This window comes from Trifolium pratense, linkage group LG5 (genome assembly GCF_020283565.1).
Source record: "Trifolium pratense cultivar HEN17-A07 linkage group LG5, ARS_RC_1.1, whole genome shotgun sequence".
NCBI lineage: Eukaryota > Viridiplantae > Streptophyta > Magnoliopsida > Fabales > Fabaceae > Trifolium > Trifolium pratense.
Genome location: NC_060063.1, coordinates 11,719,604 through 11,738,218, shown reverse-complemented (window position 1 = coordinate 11,738,218; position 18,615 = coordinate 11,719,604). Strand labels below are relative to the sequence as shown.

The 18,615-nt window shown below is 36.2% G+C and overlaps 1 protein-coding gene across 2 annotated transcripts; it reads right to left on the bottom strand.

Annotated features, from left to right (window-relative positions):
- Positions 1-98: 98 nt before the first annotated feature.
- Positions 99-16,690, bottom strand: LOC123884028 (DExH-box ATP-dependent RNA helicase DExH3-like). Of its 2 annotated transcripts, none has more exons than XM_045933025.1 (19): positions 15,335-16,690; positions 14,995-15,149; positions 14,741-14,828; positions 14,397-14,633; positions 12,161-12,256; positions 11,403-11,591; positions 11,049-11,208; positions 10,830-10,960; positions 9,509-9,679; positions 9,089-9,361; positions 7,051-7,245; positions 5,444-5,647; positions 3,563-3,632; positions 3,312-3,460; positions 2,385-2,693; positions 2,221-2,280; positions 1,288-1,440; positions 1,073-1,183; positions 99-929 (listed from the first exon to the last, which is right to left on the bottom strand). In XM_045933025.1, exons 1-19 carry the CDS (start codon positions 15,527-15,529, stop codon positions 459-461), a joined length of 3,417 nt encoding a protein of 1,138 aa, XP_045788981.1. In that variant the 5' UTR covers positions 15,530-16,690; the 3' UTR covers positions 99-458. The 2 variants fall into 2 exon arrangements, 1 of the variants encoding a protein (XP_045788981.1); XR_006800616.1 differs by having other exon boundaries at positions 895-929; positions 1,073-1,179; positions 15,335-16,629.
- Between the last annotated feature and the right edge of the window lie 1,925 nt (positions 16,691-18,615).

The window sequence follows — 18,615 nt, the reverse complement described above, 5'->3', positions numbered from 1 at the left end:
TACTTATTGCTGCGGTAAGAAATTACATTAGTAACTTGTACCCACGATATATAATAAAAAGATTTTGGATTTGGCTTGAAGGAGACTGCTAAAATATTCAATCAACCTTTCAAGTACAAACAAACTGCTAAAACTGGATGCCTTAAATTAACTAAAGGTTCCTGAACAATTTTCAACCCCTCAAAAAAGGGGAAAATGAGAAAACAAAGAGAAATCTAATATCACAAAGATAAATTCGGGGGTTTGGATCCTCTCCAATTTTCCCTCATATTTTCTCTCCTTTTTCTTAATCTAAGGGTTGGTAAATTACAAAGAATAAAAATGAGAGAAAATCAAACCCAATCCTCATGCAATAAACAACAATGCGCTAAGCTACTTATCCGTGAAGATAAATGAATGGGATAAACTAACCTAAGGGATAAACTAACCTAAGGGATAAACCATTAAGGGATAACAAGTCAATCAAAATGTCGTTTTGATTTTCTACGCTTCCCTAGGAGTTTTAACATGTTGTCAGTAACATCAGGAGGAGATTTATCATCTTCATGTTGAGTATTGTCTGAGGTGTGAGTTAACCAAGCCAGTGCCTCTATGGCAGCATCCCTTTCTGCAAGCTGCTTATTTCTTTTAGGTTTGCCAACAAATTGCATTCCTTTAAACTCTACCAATGCCCTGAACTCATTTGTCTTGAGATGTCTTGTTTTGTATTTTGGTGGGGTGTGCCCTGCTCGCATCAAAAGTGTTTGCAGCAAGCTTTTGGGGTTTGTCCCATCTTTTGTGAATTTATTCTCGTCGTTAGAGGCCTTAGGCTTCCGGCTGTCACGACCAAATACAAATCTTCCTTCACACTGATCCCCTGAGACCAACTCTTGAACAGCAAGCATCAAGTACTTCCCTTCCTTGTGAATGTCAATGCCAGGATCTTCTAGCTGCATTAATATAAATCGACTATCATTCAAAATAAAATAAAACAACAGCTCCTACTGTACACAGTTAAAGGTAAACTCATGCAGGGTGCCTTTTATCGATAAGTAAACAAGGAATATCATTGCAAATGAAAATATCTGCTGACCTTCTTTTGGATAAGCTTATCTAGTTCATCCTTAAGCTTCAAATAGCAGTCAGCTAAATTAGGATCCAAAAAGAAGTCAACGTACCCATCTAACATTTTCAGATGCCCTGCCTAAACCCATCAGAGGGGGGAAAAAAAGGCATATTATTGATACTGAAATATAAGAAGCCTTATCTTTTTAGTGGAAGAAAAATATGTATTGACAAAGAAATCACCTGTATTCCATTACTTAGAGCGCCACCAAATAGGATAAGTATTGAATCAGATACACCTGTGGAATCACGGATGAAAACAGCATTTACCTTTACTTTCTCACCGAAAACCAACCATGGGTAAGGAATAGTCTGGTAACGTGAGTTCACTGAATTCTGGTCAAAATCAGAGAAACTAATAAATAGGACGAACAGGAACAATATGGAAGCAAAAGGAAATTATTCTCATAATATCAACACCCTCTTTTTGAAGATATAAAATTGTCCAATGGCTTTGCAGCTTTGGCACTCGACCAAACACCCAGTCATGGATAGATATCGTTCCTACCAGGTCGAGCATAGGACTACATACAATGCATATTGCAATAACAATTTCAGACTGCTTTTTTACTACGACGAGCAAACAAACAACACCCACTAGAGAAGGAAACTACAGAAGTTTGAAAATATTCTTTCAGGTATCATGACTTCTACCGTGAGCTCCAAGGATCAGTTACATCTTTGCTTAAGTCTTTATGGTGTCCTAGGATACATTCATCTCTAACAAGGTGGTACATATAATATATATGTTCCAACTAAATGAGTGCTACTGCTGACTATAATTAAGTGTTATTATTTCAATATATTATTTCCATTCATTCCCTAACATATTCCATAGTTTTGTCAGCAGATATAGATTAGACAGGATTACCAATACCTACACTTCATTCTCTTAACTCGAGGAATTGCTCATTTTACTCCCTTTGTATTTATATGCTGTATTATTTTCATGTAATAGACATAGTTCGGTATTCATTTTCAAATGAAATTTAGCTGCTCAACAATAATCTGAATTGCAAAATAGATATTTCATAAAATGTGAACCACATTAACACGGGATAGATGAAGTAACTCACTGAAGGTGATAGGAAAAATAAATTTTGGTTTGTCACTTACTGCATATAATAAAACCTGGCCATCGTCCATTGTCTTAAATGACATGGATGTCTCCCTATGCTGTACATTGAAAGAAATGAATAAGTAAATAAAACAATGAAGGCTCAACTAGTAAGATAAGCACATAGCTACTGAAATAAAATTATAAGAAAGAAATAGCTTACCACCACCGATGCTATGCCAGGAAAGAGTCCAGAACATATGACTGCACGGACAAGAGATTGATTATGGCTCAATTTGTTATTAATGCTTGAATCTGTATCTACCAAGCCAGCTTCTTTCAAGATGAAGCTGAACTGTTTTCGAAGTGAATGAATTGCCTGAAGAGTTTGGGCAGAAAGAAAATTTCTCCAGCAGTATTCATAAGCTGATCCTTCTCTTTCAGCATCTTTCCATCCTTCATATGCTCGAACAAGAGCCATATGATCACTGTAATCTTTAGCAGAAAATCTAGACTTTGCAGTCCCTGCTAACTGAACACAAAAGCAAAAGATAATTGGTTTTCTCTAACAGTACTGAACTTAAATATTTACCGGTACTCAAAAGGTGATTAAGTTCAAAGACTGGATACTCATCAATGGTGCACCATCAGACCAGATTATTGCCATTATAGAACACAGGAAGCACAGTATCAGATACCAGGATGAAAATGAAATTATATGTAGTACTAGTGTTCATACCTCCAAATTGGATATACACACTCAACAAAAGGAAGTAAACAAAATAAAAGTTACTAGACTGAAAATCCACATTTATTTCAATATCAGTAACAATTACACTTCCTAATACATTACATAGTGATGAGAAGATATTTTATTTTAAATTTTAGAAATCTTGAGACCTCACCATACACAATTGAAGTTTTAAAGTTAATGATGCCCCGCTATTACAATGATAACTATAAAGATGAGATTAGCCATTAAAAGGATTTTTCAATCACATTCAGAGCATTCTAATTTATATTATCATATGAAACATTTACCAAAAAGATAGTATAAAAATTTCCCGAAGAACAAGTTTGTATTTACACAAATTCGTATATACAAAGATTAGATTCAAATAGGCACCAAAAGGATGATCAGCTGACTTACTTCTCTCTTGTCTTGGGGCAAAAGGAAAGGATCCCTGACACTAAGGCCAGCAACTATTGTAAGAACAGGATCAAAGCACCGAAATATAGCTCCCATTATCAGCATTTTTCCCAGCTTGGGATCAACAGGAAGTATCGAGAGAAATTTCCCTGATTGACAGAAAATGAAAATAAATCAAGAAAACAACAAAAACCAACAAATAGCAATAGACTCATAACAACCAACTGAATAGGACAGAAAAACAGACTGACCAAGATTGGTAAGATTTTCTTTTTCATCTAATGCTCCAATCATCGTTAGAAAATCAATAGCATTTTGGACCTGTTCCATAAAATTGTGAAGATATGGTATATTTACAAAAAGCCTAACCAATGGTTAGGTAACCAATAATAAGGTCTCAAATATAAAATAAATTTGACAGTAAATACTACGTATACTCCTATCATTCCTAGGAAGAAAGTTCTCTATTCAAATGAGTTCTATAGGCAACTGTGGATTAATATATCCAAACTTCCGTGCAATGCTCTATTTACATTGTTCAAATTATTTCCAATTAATGAACATCTAATCTAACTACTCAAGCGGTTAATTAAACCACCTCAATCAAGGTATAAGGCATACCAAGAGAGGGAAAGAGAATACAATAGCTGGGCTCCTAGCCAAACAGCACAAAACAGGAAATAAGCTAGCAACTGCAAAGCTAAAAACGCAATGCAGTAGAAGAAAACTACAACAGAAAGAGCCTACACCAAACAGAGCCAGAAAACAAAACAACCCCCCTAAACTAACAGCCTGCCGCAACAGAAAACAAAAGAAGCAGCACAGCCGCAAAGGAAAAAACAACAGCCAACCCCCATTAACGATTAAAGCAATTCCCGGGGTCCCAACACTATTCATAAAACAGGCACGGGGAAATTTTTAGACGATCCACACTCCACTTCCAAGAAAGCACTTTAATAGACTCCAAAACTTCTGATTCATCCATAACTATATTATTAAAGATATAATTATTCCGCGCTTTCCAAATCGGCCAAATCACCGAGTGCCAAACCAGACTAAATCCTTTTCTACACTTTTTCGAATTCGCCGCATCAATGAAACAGTCAAAAAGAAGGAAAAGATTTGACGGCATAACAATAACCACGCCAAGCCACTTAAAAATCACATACCACACATCAAGGGCTACCTTACAATGGAGGAACAAATGAGTAGAAGATTCACCAACGCCCGGACACCACACACAATTGCCCCCACTGTTTTGAGGTAAAATTCCTCTAGTTAGAAGATTGTCTTTCGTAGGCACACGATCATGGAGGAGTTGCCAAGAGAAAACTATCACCTTCGAAAGGGCCGGACTATCCCAAATAGAGGAAAAAATCCTCGCTTTGTAAGGAGCAAGAACCGGACCAATCACTAACTCGTTTGAAATTGACTCATAAGCACTTTTAACCGAAAAAAGTCCATCCGAGTCGAAAGCCCACCGCCACTTATCCTCCTCAACAGAAAGTCTAACCGTTTCCAGCAAGGCCAATAATTGATTTAAAGTACCCTCCACCCACTGGAACAATCAGCGTCTCCGCTGGAACAATAAAGGCAAAGTTGAAACCATCTGGACCCGGACTTTTATTTCCATCACTCTCTCGAACCACCAAATGAATTTCTTCTAGCGAAAAAGGAGCCGTAAGATCTTGATTTTCCTCCAAAGATAATGAAGGGAAAGGAATCCCATCTAAGTTAGGACGAATCGTGGTGATCGACTTAAAATGATTCTCAAAATAATTCTCAACCGCTTCCCGAATTTGAGATGGGGACTCAATCCACCTATTGCCCTCTTTAAGGACAACAATCGAATTTTTTTATTTTGGTTACCATGATATAGGTACAAAGTTTCCCAACCGAATTGTTTCCATGCGCAGGATCCAGGAAGACATGTATATTTTATTACCAAGGAAGTCTTTATAATTAAGTCAATGACAGTGAATTTTTACCAAGGAAATCTTTGTAATTGAATTTTTACTACATAATTAGTTGTTCTTGACACTTTTGATGTATACATTTCTTGACATAAGATTGGCTTTTTTGTAGAACTTTTAATTGGAACAAATATACAATTGAAGAGCAATGATGCTTACGGTACGTGGCTCTGGTGCCTGCAAAGCTGATGATAGGAATTCTCCAATGCTCTCAACCTGCAAACTTTTTATTTGCAAGCAAAGAGAGTTCAAGGGTGTTCTCAAAAGTTCCGGAAGTTGATATTCAGAAAAGGCTTCATAAACACATTTAGGGTAAAGGTGGTAGCATTCTCCTGGCTGCACACGACCAGCTCTGCCTCTTCTCTGCAAACAAAGAAGCCAACATGAGAAAAGACAGTTACTTGCATGTTTAAATTTAAATAAAAATAAGAATGGTGTATCATGTATGAACATGCAGCATAAAATAGAAACAAAGGCAATTGAAGGCAACCTAAAATTTTCAAATTAAACAATTTCAGCATCCAACAATTCTAGAATACAAAAAAAAAAAAAAAAAAGACAAAGAAAAGAAGGAATACGGATGGAGAAAATCTTAGCTTTAAGTAAAAGCTTAAAAATCTAAAGACCACTTAAGAAAGAGGTATTAATTAAATGTTGTTTCCACTTAAAGCTTCAAGCCAATCTAAAGATGTCGCAAAAATAAATAACTTTCAGCTCAAGAACTTCAAAATCTGCTCTCAAACAATCAACTTTAAACAAGGTTAGCAACGATATTACCCCTGAAGACTCTTATTGTAAAGGTTCCTGCAAAAATTGGGGGAATCCAAATTTACAGGAAGCCTGCTGATGAAAAGGGAAGAAGTGGGTTGACCTCATATCACTAGAGGAGATAGACTGTAGTGCATCCAACTAACGGATTCATTTCAAACCAAAAATGAAAGAGAATACTGAAAAACACTAGATATCAAATACTCTAGGCCATTATATAACGTGAAAATGGATCAGAACAAGCATATGAACTTCTAGGACTCGTGAAACAAATGTCAGAAAAGAGTTGAGCATTTTTTATTCTTTTAGAGTTGAACAGAAAAAGAACTATACTTACAGTGCAAGAAATAGAAGAGAGGAGACAAAACAGGAAACATTTTCTCAGAAACCAAAAGACAACTGAAAAAGAAATTGTCACAAATAAGATAGGAAAGAGCTGAGCATATTTTATTCTTTTGGACAGAAAGAGAAATATAACAACATAGGAAGACAGAAGAAGAGAGAATAGGAAATCCCCTAAAAGAAACCACGAGAACAAAAGGGAATCATTTGCACAAGAATCTAAAAGACAACTGAAAAGAAAGTTGTCGCATATAACCTATTCCATTGATATATTTTAAACTTGATCAAAAAGGTGTCACCTTTTCCGGAATCTTAGCAGTCTAAGCCAAAGTTTCATTACCCTCAACTCTTTGTTAGGAATTTGACCAGCCAAATGTTGGAACTAACTACGTCAATCATTTTGCTACATACTGATGGAACGCCTCCATCTCAAATGTACACTGACTTATTTTCCTAGTATTGGTTGGCTTTTACAGTTGAATAGCTTTGCCTATTTTATGATGGAAGAAAATTTCACTAGGATAAAGAAAAGACGATTATAAAGAAAAGAAAAAAAGAATCAATTAAATAAAGGTTGTCAATTCCTCGAGATAATATAAAAGATAACCCCCCGCCCAACAATATTAGTACAGGAAGATTAGGATATGCATACTTGCCTGCCGTGCAGATGCTTGTGATATCCAAGAAGGTAGTAGACATGGTGTGTTATTCAAAGCATCATAAGTAGTCTCTTTTGCCTTTCCACAGTCTATGACAAAAACTATGTCATTGATCGTAATACTTGCCTCTGCCATATTTGTAGCAATTACTATTTTCCTTACATTTGGAGGTGGTTTATCAAAGATGAGTTTCTACAAAAAAAATATAACAGAAAAATAGTAAATGAGATTTATCTAAATACAGTAAGATAAATTCAAATTAAGTAACATGAGAAAAGATGTAATCATCAGTGCTCTAAGAAATTGAACATGAAAATAAGGTTCTACCGTCATTATAAAACCCAAGTCTTAGTAAGAGTAAAAATTTAACCATGGTAATGTCTAAGTAAGAGTAAAAATTTAACCATGGTATTATCTACCATCATTAACAACTTTTAGACAATGAAAATAAGCTTATTGAGAGAGATTTTTGTTTCTTATGTCAAAAAAAGAAAGAAAAAAGAGATGTGTTTTAATTCAGAGCAAAAGAATGAACAGAAGTAGAGGCAAAGCCATGATATATAGCAAGATTAGCTTTTGAACCCATGATATATGATAATGAGATACATACTCATTTATATTTTCTGTTTTATCCCTACTTCACCCTGCCTGCAATGGTGCCATCGATTTTCTTTCTAATAAAATCTTTATCTACCCAAAAAAATGAGATGTGACAAAGGTCCTGTTTGTTTTAGCTTTTTTAAAAAATTTATTTTAGTGTATCAATTTTTTTAACAGAATTGTTTAAAAAAGCTTCAAATGAGAAATTGGTTTAAATAGCTTCTCATAAAAAGTCACTTTAAGTATTTCATCATTTTGTTGCAAATTTTAGATAATAAAAATTCAAATTTCAAAAAATCTCTACCTTAAGGATAGCTTCTGATAAAAATCCTTTTTTGAGAGATATCTTTTTAAGAAAAACGTGCTTTTTATTAATTTAAAAACTCTAACATGAATATCTAAGTTACTGAATGTCAAAATTACTCTTTTAATTTATGACAAAACTCTTTTAATTTATAACAAATGAGTTTGAAATGACTTCTACTATTTCAGTAAGGTCTCATAAAATAAGTTTTAAAAATATAAAGCAAAAATCACTTTTTTAAAGTTAAAACAAACGGGCCCAATGGGACACCAACAAAGTTTAGTTGCATCACATATCTGTCAAACTATGACACATTAAAAATAGTATTTCATAAACATATACATATATATATATATATATATATATATATATATATATATATATATATATATATATATATATATATATATATATATATATATATATATATATATATATATAGACACACACACACACATATATAAATTAACTGAATAGTAAACAATTTTTTTAAAAATAAGCAAATCATATTCTTTAGTATTTAATTATATTATTCCTATCAAAATTTCAACTTCTTTTTTTTTATATGATTCATCCACTATGTCAATTTTAGAATTCTGCAATGAATGAAACCCTGGATTCTCTATGGAGAACACCAAGCAAAGGAGGAGGAAGTAGCAGTGAGATTTTTTGTGTCACGGAATAAGAAAATCCTATTAATAAGTGTCTTAAACTTTACCAACCAACAGATTATTTATTATTACATATACCAAAAGCATGCTAAATAAAAAAGGCAAATGCTAAATAGTGCCCCAGGGGCACTTGTTAAGAATTCAAATTTAGAAAGTTTTACATGGAAATAGCGTAGTCAATACAACAAAAGTTTATATTTTGATGTTTTCCATGCACAACTTTTATTTTATTTCTTCTTTTGGTTCCTTAACTAGTGCCCCGGGGGCACTGGTTAGCAAGACCCAATAAAAAATCATAAGTATTTTATATAATTCAGTAAAAATATAAATAAATAAACATAAATTGATCTAATTACATGACTTGTTTCAATGTGTTGCTGGCAAAAAGATGCAACAGGTTTATCGGAAAAACATATTACATGACGGATAAACAACAAAGGTTTTCAAGAAAATGACCAACCTGTTCAGAAGTTGCCATTGAACCATGGCATGTTTGAAGCAGAACCCTGTTCGGATCTCCTAAAAGAGGGTGTGCTTTAAGTTGATCTCTTAAACAACTTATATCCTCCCACCCAGTCATAAATACTAAGACGGCACCTGGTCGTTCCTTCCGACATATATGGCAGAGAACAGCCTCAATGAGATTAAATCCTATGCAGTCGGGAGCCCATGAAGATAATGAATCGCGTGTCTTGGGACTGTAGTTCTCAAAACTTGATTTAGAAAGAGCATCCTATTCAAAAGTAAGAAAGCAAAAAATTCTGTCAACATATATTGTACTTAAAATAATCCAATTTCTGTTTATAAGCGAAAATGTCTTTAAATATCATGTGAACTTTTAAGTAAATATTAAGACCAGACTTTTAATGCAGCTACATACGTCAACAAGAGCAGTGATCTGGTTTTTCCTCTTCCGTGGTGCAAGCTGCTTTTGTGTTTTCCACAATTTATCTTGACCATAATCATCAACTTGGTTGAAAGATGTCAACTTATATCCAGTAAATTCCAAAACATCTTCTAAAAAGTGAGCTCTTACAGGATAGGTGAAACCCTGGACAACAAATAAATGTATTTTGATGTGTTAGAAATGTGTGCCAAATCTCCTAAATTTTAGAATGGACAGATATTAAATTAAAATGGCACGTACTGAACAATTCGATAAAATTTGGGAAGTCAGTATTAAATATTTTACGATGAATTACAAATGACTTTGAATTGTGTGATACATACATCAACCAATGCACAAGGCATCAGTATCGCTGATACAAATCCCAAGTTTTAATTTATTCTCTATATTTTACTTTTCTTTCACCAATTACATCAGAGAAACTGAAATGTCAAAAAAGCTTAAATTGTTAAGTGAAAAGTATAAAATGCATCCTATTTCATGATTCTAATTTGTTGTTTTTCTGAAGTGTGTTACTGATTTGGATGTCCTATCTATCATTCTGTTTTCATTCTTTGTAACAGAGGCTTCACGAATTGTTGTTAAACTCACGAACCAACTACAAATTTACCCTTGTTTTCTTGTCACATTCCTACCAGAGAATTCATAACGGACAGCTCATGTAGAATCACTCTGCCAACTTGTGAAAAACAAAAGAATCAAGTGCATCTAAAATAGTTTGCAAACTGCAAAAAAAACTGGCTGGGTTGCGGTACCTAATTGAGGAAATAAACTTATTTCCTGCAGTTCACTTTGTTCAATACTTAAATGCCCTACATCACTGTCACTGCTGTGAAACCCTTGATCCTCCTTCGTCAGCATTCTTAATGTATAGGTGTTGAAGCATGTATATCTTATACGCATTTTATTAATGTGTTTCTGAATCATATGATGTATTCGTGAATCACATTTCAAAAATTGAACAAGTGCTTCCTAATATGATCCACAATTTGACAACTATGTTGCTAGCTGTTTGGGGTTGGGGCCTTAGAAAGCTAAGCCAAAAGACACTAATCTCTACATTAAGAATGGAATATTGAAAATAACTATATGGCAGCACACATCCAATCACTGCCCTACCTTTCCACCACAAACTGATACACATACAATAGTTTAAGTTTGGACCCCAAAACAATTTCAATTTCAATATGAATGAATGAACATAGAATTGCTTTTAACAACTAACAGTTAGAATAATTGAAGTTCAGTTATCAACACAAATAAATGCTCAACTAAAACTAGAGGGCCAACTTACCGGGATATGAAATGTCGGTGCACCTCCAAAATAATTTGAAAAAAGTTCAGCATTCAAAGTGGCACTCATCAATACCAATCTTAAATCACGACGACGTGGAAGAAGATCCTTCAACACAATCAGTAAGAAGTCTAAGAAGAACAAAAACCAATTATGTAAAGAATAAGTCTACTTTAGGATTACACAATGAACAAACTGGTGTTAGTAGAGAATATATACCTTCATTCATGCCTCGCTCGTGAATTTCATCCACAAACACATGGGTTATACCACTCAGGTTTCGATCACTCAGCAACCTTCGGAGTAATATACCACTAGTACAAAATAGCAGATGGGTATTTTTCCCTCTCATTCCTTCTAACCGAACTTTGAAACCAACCTATCAAAAAACCTCTGTTGTGGTATATAGCAGGAAGAACAAAGATATTCCCAATTTTAAAATCTCATTGAAAAGCAAAAAAATACAACTTATGAGTATTTTATTTTTTTGTTGAATAATAATACTTGTATCATGTTTTCTGCACAACTACATTTGTTTGTGTTTTGGTCCATTTCAAGAAAATACGGACTTACTGTTTCACCCAGAGACTCTCCTCTCTCTGCTGACACTCTCTCAGACACTGCCATAGCAGATATCCTTCGAGGCTGTGTGCAAATAATACTGCAAAATGCCCCGCGGCCGGACTCTATCTCTGACTCTAATATATACTGAGGAAGTTGAGTAGTTTTACCACATCCAGTCTCTCCGGATATAACTATAACCTAGATAATTATTCAAAGAGATACAGTATCAATTATGAAAGCATAACCCAAACTATGTTCATGACATTCAATTAAGTCATAATGCAAATCCACAAACACAGATAACATGTTGGATCCGGATATCACAATAAAAATAAACTAGGCACTTTGGAAGTAGTTAAATGACAGTAAGATTCAATGAAAGGAAATATCATACTTATAGAAGAATGTGAAACTGTTAACTTGCTGCTCGTCACAAGGCTTCTTATCATGGGGAAAAATTATATTGAGTAAGTGCATCCATGAATTTTAAGTCAAATGAAAATACCAACTAAAGAATGAGTAAAGAAAAAAGAATTTGAAATCAAATTGTTTTTTTATATGTGCAACATGAGAAGATAATAATACATGCTCAAATAGAAAACAGAAATTGAAAACATGGTCTAATTTTGGCATGGAATGTCATTGCAATTTCTCCACAGGGTGTAGTATTTTAAGTGTTAGTCCAGCAACTTCATCTGAATTTTTCCTTCTTCTTGGGTGCAGGTGTTCCTTTCTATTTGGAAGTAAAAAAACACTAGCAATCATACCTGATTACGTGCTATAGCTTGAAGTAAACCTTCCTTCTCCCTAAATGCTGGTAGAGACTTCCGGAATTCCAGCATCTTCTTGCCTTCAGGTGATTCCTATGTATAAAAGTAAAATATATAAAAAAGCCAGAAAAAGTGAATATTATTTTAATAAGTTTCTACCTTTTAAAATAGAATTACAATGGCAGTTCCTCTTGTAAAATAATTAGTCGGTATTGTTTTAAATATCATCCATGAATATCAGTTCAGATAGAGACCCAAATTCAAAAGAAATAGAAAATGTATTATCGATGATTGAAATAAAAAGAACAATTACAGAGAATGATCCCTATAATCCCAGAGCAAAAGATCCTAAGAGAACAGATATTTATCTCTCTGCCTAAATTCTAAGATCTGTAACTGAATAATTCTGAAAGATCTACAACAGCCAGCAGTTTCCCTTTTATTCACACACAATACATAACTAACTTAATAACTACTTATTAAATATTAATTTACACAACTGCCATAACTGCTATTATAAAATATAATATTTATTTAATTTAATAATAATAATAGTCTAACGGTGGATTCTAAGGTGAGGGAGCAACTAAGTCCCTCACCGGTGTACCACACCATTTCACCATTGGATTAAATGGTCCATTCTTTCATTGCCACACCAGATTTATAGCCTTCTTTTATAGTAAAAATAAATAAATAAATAATTAAATAAATAAAATCTTATATCTCCTTCAGGTAAGACTACAAATTCTTTTTCGCCACCCAGATCTCTCTCTCTGTCGCTGCACCAGAATCTTGTTACCCCTCAAATTGCACTTTAATTTGATAGTCAAATAGCCACCAATGAGACTTCATGGTGAAAGATAAGAATTTGGGTTCATCTTCCACATGAAAAGCCATTAACAACACTCTGACTTCCATTCTTTATATCGGACCATGTCTTTAATTATAATTAGGGTTCTTTTATCTATATAAAATTGAATTCCTTGCTTTATTAACATAATTTGTTTGAAAAAAAAAAATGGAAGACCAAAATTCTCCCTAAAGTAACGCTTTCCCTGGATTTGGATTGGAAATAGAAAAAACAATGAACACAACTGAGGAAAAGATTTGGTATTGATTTTTTTTTTTTTTATAAGCAAAGATTTGGTATTGATGGTTGTATGTTGAAAAGGGTGAGAGAAGGTTCAACATTCTTTCTATTTCGTAAATTTGTTTTTCCTTGTTTTAATAATTCTCCGGTTAGAGTCGCATCGCTGGTAGATGTTTTAGAGGGTGGGAGATGGTGGTTGAGAACCACCATGTGGGTTTAGTGTTCGGGGAGAAGCCGACGAACAAGGAGATTGGAGTTAGACTGATTAATAATCATGCGTGACAATGAAAAGTGTTATCATATAACCTAATTTAATCTAACGATAAACTTTAATGGTACACCGGTGAGGGACTTAGTTGCTCCCTCACCTTAGAATCCACCTAGTCTAACAAGTTCACTTCAAAATATTAGTGGGTAACAAACAGACACAGAATAAGAGGTACATAAAGGCTACACATTGGAACATATAGAAACCAAGTCAAATGTACTCATATACGTAATATCAGAGTTGCTACTTGCTAGGCATACAAACTTTTTCCCCGACAATAATACAAGCCTCTGTGTGCTTCCGTACACCACCCTTTTTGCACTATTGCCTTTAGGATGTTTGATGACTTGAATAAATTTTATATTCTTATCAAAAACAAATTTATCAGTGTTTAGTGCAAATTTGCAGACAAATCGTGCATATACAATGAGGTTTTAAAAACGTATTAGCGATCTAAATTATTCTTTGCCTTCACACAACCTTGCAATAGGTGCTCTCAACGAGGAACGATAGTAGTATAAATAACCAATTTTATTGTGTCAAAAGAAAAGGAATATTGTTATTTTCCATACACGACAAAAATAAGACTAAAAATTACATGCAATAAAAGGGACTGAACAACGAAAAACATAACTGTGTTTTGCAATTAGTTAACCCAAAAAAATTGGAACTAGCTGAGAGAGGGAATCTATAACAATGAGATAAATTATATTCTCGTTTTAACATACAACTCGGATATGAAATTGCAAAAGAAATGTTTACAGCAATAAATGCAACCATCATAGTCTTCTTATCGTGACTTGCTAATTCCAGAATTTAATATAAAATGAGATATTCAACAACAAAAATCAAGAAATCAAACAAGAAAAACAAACCTGCCAAGATCTTTGCATATTACGCATCCTCAAACTCCTCTTCTGGAGCACCTTTTCCATAACAGATTCATCCACAAAAGAATTGGCATTTTCATCCATGTCTATATCTTTAACCTGATTTTTGGAATTCACATTATCCAGAGAGTCAATTGTCTTTTCGGAATTTAGTTGTAGTCTATCAAGATACTCCTGCACCAAACCTTCCACCCTCCGTTGCAAACTAAGTGGAATCACCACCTGCGATAATAGAATAGACAAGCATTATTTGTCTAGGATGACAACAATCTCAGTATTAGATTATTAGTTGAAATGTTGAACCCCACGAGTGCAACCCAAGCTCTTACCTCTCTTTGTGGACGTTTGTCATCCAAATCTGGTCGGTAGTTAGGAAGAGGCACCTTGCTTGCAACAACTACTTTTCCAAACACCTCACTGTGCATTAAGATAGATGACAAATACCAAGCGATAATTGATGAGAACCAACAAGGATTCATTTAAAAGGTTGAAGTAATCATTAAAGACGATCAAAATTGAGATTAGACATTGCTTTCTTATTCCATTATATGGCATACAAAAAAAAGTAGTATCTTTTATTTACCTGTAAAGTCCCATTCTTTTGGCAAGGTTAGCGATTTGTTCATAGTCTCTCCTATCTCTTTTGTCTCTTGATACAATCTCTTGATCCTTTTCGTTCCGTAACAACATACTGAGTTTCCATTTCCACTCATCCACATTGGCGACCGTAGACGATGCCTACAATAACCATTACATTTACTTAAAACTAACTGAAATCACAAATAATAATAATAGCCTTTATGACAAAACTGATAACAAATTTCAGAAGCTAATTACCAATATTGAACTTAACTCAATAAATAAAACATATACATTTCTAGCAAAACCTAATATTAAAAATTGAATTACGAAAGGGGAAAAACCTGGTGATTCTCAAAATCACAATCATATTCATCATCAGAGAACTGTTCGATATTGTAATATCCAGAAAAGAAGCGAGGCGAGGAGAATAAGAGTGAGCGTGAAGTTGAAGCGAGAAAGCGATAGTTATGGTGGCGAAGTTGAAGAGACTTGGCACGTGCTATGAGGAAAGACGCTGCGGATTTAGGATTATGCATTGTTGTGAAGTGTGAGGTTCAGGCATCGCGGTGGTGATGATGCTTTGTTTTCGTCAATGGAAGAATGCTAAGATTTGTTGTTTTGCTTTCGTCAATGGAAAAATGGGAATGAACGATACTGCAATTAGGGTTCTTCGGGTGCGTTTTTTCGGATTGCGGGTTAACAGTGCGGTTGGCTACGGGTAAATAAAATCTCTACACAACTAAATTCGTTTATAAAGGAAAAATTATGAGAGAGAGAGAGGTAGAGAGAGAAAGAACTCCGCTGCATCTAGGGCAAGCCTAGGGCGGCCGTCACGGTCACCGCCTTCACCGAAAGCGAGGCAGAAAAGGGGTGGGGCTTCAGCCGATAGTGGAGAATGGACCTAGGTGAGACGGCGACGTAGGAAAGCGCTGCGACAAGATGAAGAGGGATTTGACAGACACAGACAGAACAGAGGATGCAAAAACTTTGAGTACTCAAAATCTGGACGGGATTTCTCAATCGAACGATATCACGATCCTAAATTCCTTGCGAATGATCACAATCGATTAGGAAGAAGTAGATCACGTTACAATAGAGGGACGGACGCAATTCACAGATCAGGCAAGAGGAATTACGCGCGATCTTCATCCAATCTTCATCGTTCAGACTCTGTTTCTGGAAAAGCACGGCGACGGCTTGATTTGAACGGCGAGCTAGCGGTGGCTAGGGAGGAAGGCAGCGATGGACGGAAGGAGGAAGAAAGAATAGAGCGTGCGATGGAGATCGGAAGAGATGGCCGGAAGAAGGAGGAAGGCCGCGATCGCACAGGCTCTGTTCTTGGTGGTGCAGGTCGAAGCAAAATTGGGTGGATGGAGGAAGAAGGAAGAGAGGTCGTTGTTAATGGTGAGGTGCAAGGAAACGTAAGCTGTGATATGAGTACTAGTGATGGTGCTGCGAAGGAAAATGCTCGGACTGGTGTTGGAAGTAATAAGTTAAATGGAGGTGATGTGAATTTGGATGTTAGTCAGAGGAAAGGAGATACAGTGCCTGTAGTGCCGTTTGAGAATGAAAATGGCGGTGGTGTTTCGGGATCCACTCTTAAACGGTACGTTTCCTTTTACTTTACAAATTTCCCAGCACAAATGTCGAATTTTTATGTGAGAAAGGGTTTTGAAGTATGTGGTGTGCTGGAGGATGTGTTCGTCGCGAAAAAAAGAAATAAATATGGTCAACCATATGGATTTGTCAAATTTTCCAATGTTAAAAATGTGTCAAAATTGATGAATGCCCTCAACAATGTATGGTTCGGTTACTTTCGAGTCAAGGCTAGTGTAGCCATGTTTGATCGTAATGCTTCTGATTTGGGAAGGAACCTGGAGAGATATAAAGACGGACTGGATAAAGGTGTCAAAGTGCAGGCGCCAAAAGCAGGGAAGCAAAGCTCGATGAGGCGTGCTGCACCCACAGGAAGTGTTAACGGCTTGAAGACGCCGAGACAAAATTCTAACTGTGCTGGTGTGTTAGATTCAAGGGCGGAAAAGGAAGGTAGTGATCCCCCGGAAGGAGTGCAGGTGGGGGACATAGTTATTAAGTTAGGGGTTAGGAAGGAGGATTTAGTCCAAAAGGCTAATACAACAAAGGTGGTAGCGAGGACTTCGTACAAGTTTAAACAGCCAGTTGACGCTGTTAAGGAGCGTCAAGTTTTACTGCGAAGTTATCATACTAAACCTGACGATTCTAAGTGGGCTATCAATGGGGTAGTGGCTACAATTTCCAACGGAGAGGCGATTCCTGTGGTTCAGAACAGGATAATGGATGCGGGCTTTAATGATCTGGTTCTCATTCCAATGGGTGCCGATAAGGTTTTTGTTCGTAGCTTAGATAATACCGACGCTAAGTCCACGATCAACAATGCTAAAAATTTCTTCAAACTTGTTTTCTCGAGTTGGACAACTTGGGATAAGGAGAATTCACCCTATCGGAGAGGGGCCTGGGTGCGTTTGTATGGCGTTCCTCTTCATGCTTGGAACGAGCAATTTTTTCAGTTATGCGTTTTTGAATGTGGAGGGTTTCTTCGCACGGATTCTTGTTCCGCAGAAAAGAATCGACTTGACTTCGCGCGGGTTCTGATCGCTACACCCGAACTTGACATAATCAAAAGATGTGTGACCGTCTTGGTAGATGGTACTCAAGTAGAGATTAAGATCGTGGAGGAGTGGGGGTATGCTATGGGAGAGGATGCTTGTCTCTTTGAGGAGGAGAGTGAGGCAGTATCATCCTGTGGCGAGGGTCAAGAGGACCCGGAGGTTCTTCACAATGTTGACGTACTAGTTAACCAACTCAAGGAAGGACTGGCGGAGGAGGATTTTAATGATTTTCAAGGTAAGCAGGGTGAAGAGTCTTTAGATAAGCTTGAAGCTAATCCAGGGACCAAGGGAGTAGGGACCAATTCAGGTTTAAGGTTGGATTCTCAGGCAGTGCGAGGAACTCAAGCTGGTAAGGCGAAGATGCATTCCCCTTCGGGGAAATCTTTGGATCATCCTTCTTTTCGGCCCCTTCTGAGTAAACGTACTAGTTCTTGCCCTCCGGAGGTGAGGCGTTCCGTTTTGTCAGGGCCTTGGAGTTTGGAGTGGCTACAGGATCAGAATTACGGGGATGCGGGAGTGATTTTTTCAGCAAGTAAGAAAAGTAGAAAGGAGAGTCCTCACGGATCGAGCCTCAAGCGAAAAGTGGGTCAGGACCCGAGGAGGCGGAAAGCAGGAGGTGTGCTTCGTCATCCAGTCTATAGCCTCAAAAAAGTGGCAAGGCTGCCAAGCAAGGATCGCGGTGAGGTGTTAAAGGCTTTAAAGAAGAAGGTTCGTCGGCGCAGGGGAGGAGATGGGCTTAATCGCTCCTGCTCTATGAGCTGTCATGCTACCTCTGGAGATTCAGTTTCGTCGGGTTCAGTAAACAACGATTGGATGAATTGGGTGGCTGTTCATGGTAATGATCAGATGGCGGTGGATGATGTGTGGGGAATTGAGAAAGCTATCGGGGTCAAATTCAAAGGAGACAATGTGAATATGTTCAATATTCTTTCGAGGGCGAGTAAGGGCAAGAGAGCGGTTTCAGGGATGAAGGC

What these genes read in the sequence shown, in the direction of transcription:
- LOC123884028 (XM_045933025.1), bottom strand. Translation starts at nt 15,529, where the DNA reads ATGCATAATCCTAAATCCGCAGCGTCTTTCCTCATAGCACGTGCCAAG. An exon ending in GAGAGTCTCTGGGTGAAACA is followed by an intron (nt 11,209 to 11,402) that starts GTAAGTCCGTAT and finishes GTTTTTTGATAG; the next exon opens with GTTGGTTTCAAAGTTCGGTT. An exon ending in AGAAAATCTTACCAATCTTG is followed by an intron (nt 3,461 to 3,562) that starts GTCAGTCTGTTT and finishes TCTGTCAATCAG; the next exon opens with GGAAATTTCTCTCGATACTT.